Source organism: Eurypyga helias, unplaced genomic scaffold (assembly GCF_000690775.1).
Source record: "Eurypyga helias isolate BGI_N326 unplaced genomic scaffold, ASM69077v1 scaffold27307, whole genome shotgun sequence".
NCBI lineage: Eukaryota > Metazoa > Chordata > Aves > Eurypygiformes > Eurypygidae > Eurypyga > Eurypyga helias.
Window position 1 is genome coordinate 1 of NW_010262766.1, and position 1,876 is coordinate 1,876.

A 1,876-nucleotide genomic window follows, 5' to 3' on the forward strand; every position below is an offset into this window, starting at 1 on the left:
AAGGTCGGCACTGGTGTCCAGGCGCTGCTGGCCAGGCTCTGCACCGGAGCATCCGGCAGCCTGGAAGAGGAAAGCCGAGAGCTGATGGTGATGGTGTCCTGCTCGGTGCCTGAGGCATGGCTCCAGCCCTGCTCTGGAGCATGGCAGGCTCGGCTCTGGAGGTGGCTCCAGTGCTCTGTGAAGCGGGAGAGTGGAGGGGACATGGCCGGCTGCGGGGGTCCCCACTGGGGTCCGTGGCAGCAGTGGGGAACCCCAAAAGGCCTCAGCTCCCATTCTGCGCGGTGGCTGTGAACACCAGGGCTGAGGGAATGTGTGGGGGTGTGGGTTCCCTGCCCTCCTGGCTATCTCATGCCCCCAGACCTGGCAGAGGGGCCCCTGCACCCCCTCTCCTTCTCCCGCATGGCCGCAGCCCCCGAGGAGGCCAAAGCATCTTCTGCAAAGCCCTTGGGTTGGTGACCCCAGGGGCAGGGGGTTGGCACGCAGTGGGTGCTGCTCAGCAAGGCGCTGTGGGTCCCAGCCCCGGGGACAGGATGGGATGAGACGAGGCGCGGTGGCTTTGTGGCACCCATCGAAAGCAGTGATGTGCCTCTGCCTTGCAGCGCAGCCATGAGCGCGGGTTCGATTGAGCAAGAGCCGTCGCGCAAGCTGGCCTGCTGCGGGGTGCCCCTCATCACCGAGGACATGCAGTCCCTGGCCATCCGCACCCTCTCGGGCACTGACATCAGCAAGCACTACGACCTCATCCGCGAGCTCGGCAAGGGCACCTACGGCAAGGTGGACCTGGTGTCCCACAAAAGCACAGGTGAGGGGAGTGGGGGGTGAGGGAGATGCGGCTGTGCCGGGAGCAGGGTGTCGGGCGTGTCCCGGCTGTGCCCCAGGCTCACCCCCGTCCTCTGCTCACCACAGGCACCAAGATGGCCCTGAAGTTCGTCAACAAGAACAAGACGAAGCTGAAGAACTTCCTGCGGGAGTTCAGCATCACCAACACGCTCTCCTCCAGCCCCTTCATCATCAAGGTCTTCGACGTGGTCTTCGAGACCGAGGACTGCTACGTCTTTGCTCAGGAGTATGCCCCCGGCGGGGACCTCTTCGACATCATCCCGCCGCAGGTGGGAGCCCCTGCCCTTCCCGTGGGAGCCTTTTTGGGCACTGGGGACACCATATCCCCAGGGTGCTGAGCAAAGCTCCCACTGTGCTTCGGTGACCATGTGGGAGGGAGCCCCGTGTGTGGGGACCAGGCATCCCTGTATGGGTTGGCCCCGACCACAAGCACCTACAGGCCAATCTGGGACCCATCACCTATCCCCTGGGTGGCCTAAGACCCATCACCCATCCCTGGGATGGCCTGAGACTCATCACCCATTTCCTAGAGCTGTCTGGGACCCATCATGCATCCCTAGGGTGGTCTAGGACCCATCACCCATCCCTGGGACCTGTCCCTTGGGTAGCCTCAGACCCATCACCCGTCCCCTGGAGGTCCTGGGACCCATCACCCTTCCCCTGGGGTGGCCTGGGACACATCACCCAACCCCTGGGGTGGCCTCAGACCCATCACCCATCCTTGGGGTGGCCTGGAACCCACCACCCTCATCCCTGCTGCAGAGCGAATCCCAGAGAAAAGCAGCTGGGACCGCGTTGGACGTGTAACGACACGCGGATGTGGCGGTCCCCGAGGTGGGTGGGATGGCCGTGGGGGTCAGTGGCGGATGGTGACGCTGTGTCCCCACGCCCACAGGTGGGGCTCCCCGAGGAGCTGGTGAAGCGCTGCGTGCAGCAGCTGGGCCTGGCCCTCGACTACATGCACGGCAAGAGCCTGGTGCACCGGGACATCAAACCGGAGAACGTCCTGCTCTTCGACCGCGACTGCCGCCGCGTC

At 64.8% G+C, this 1,876-nt stretch overlaps 1 protein-coding gene across 1 annotated transcript; it reads left to right on the forward strand.

Moving 5' to 3' along the window:
- Positions 1–606: 606 nt before the first annotated feature.
- Positions 607–1,873, forward strand: SBK1 (SH3 domain binding kinase 1; the record flags this gene model as incomplete). Its single annotated transcript, XM_010155843.1, has 3 exons — positions 607–802; positions 907–1,109; positions 1,736–1,873. Coding segments are annotated over exons 1-3 (537 nt in total), but the record flags the coding sequence as incomplete, so codon positions are not given.
- Positions 1,874–1,876: the final 3 nt, after the last annotated feature.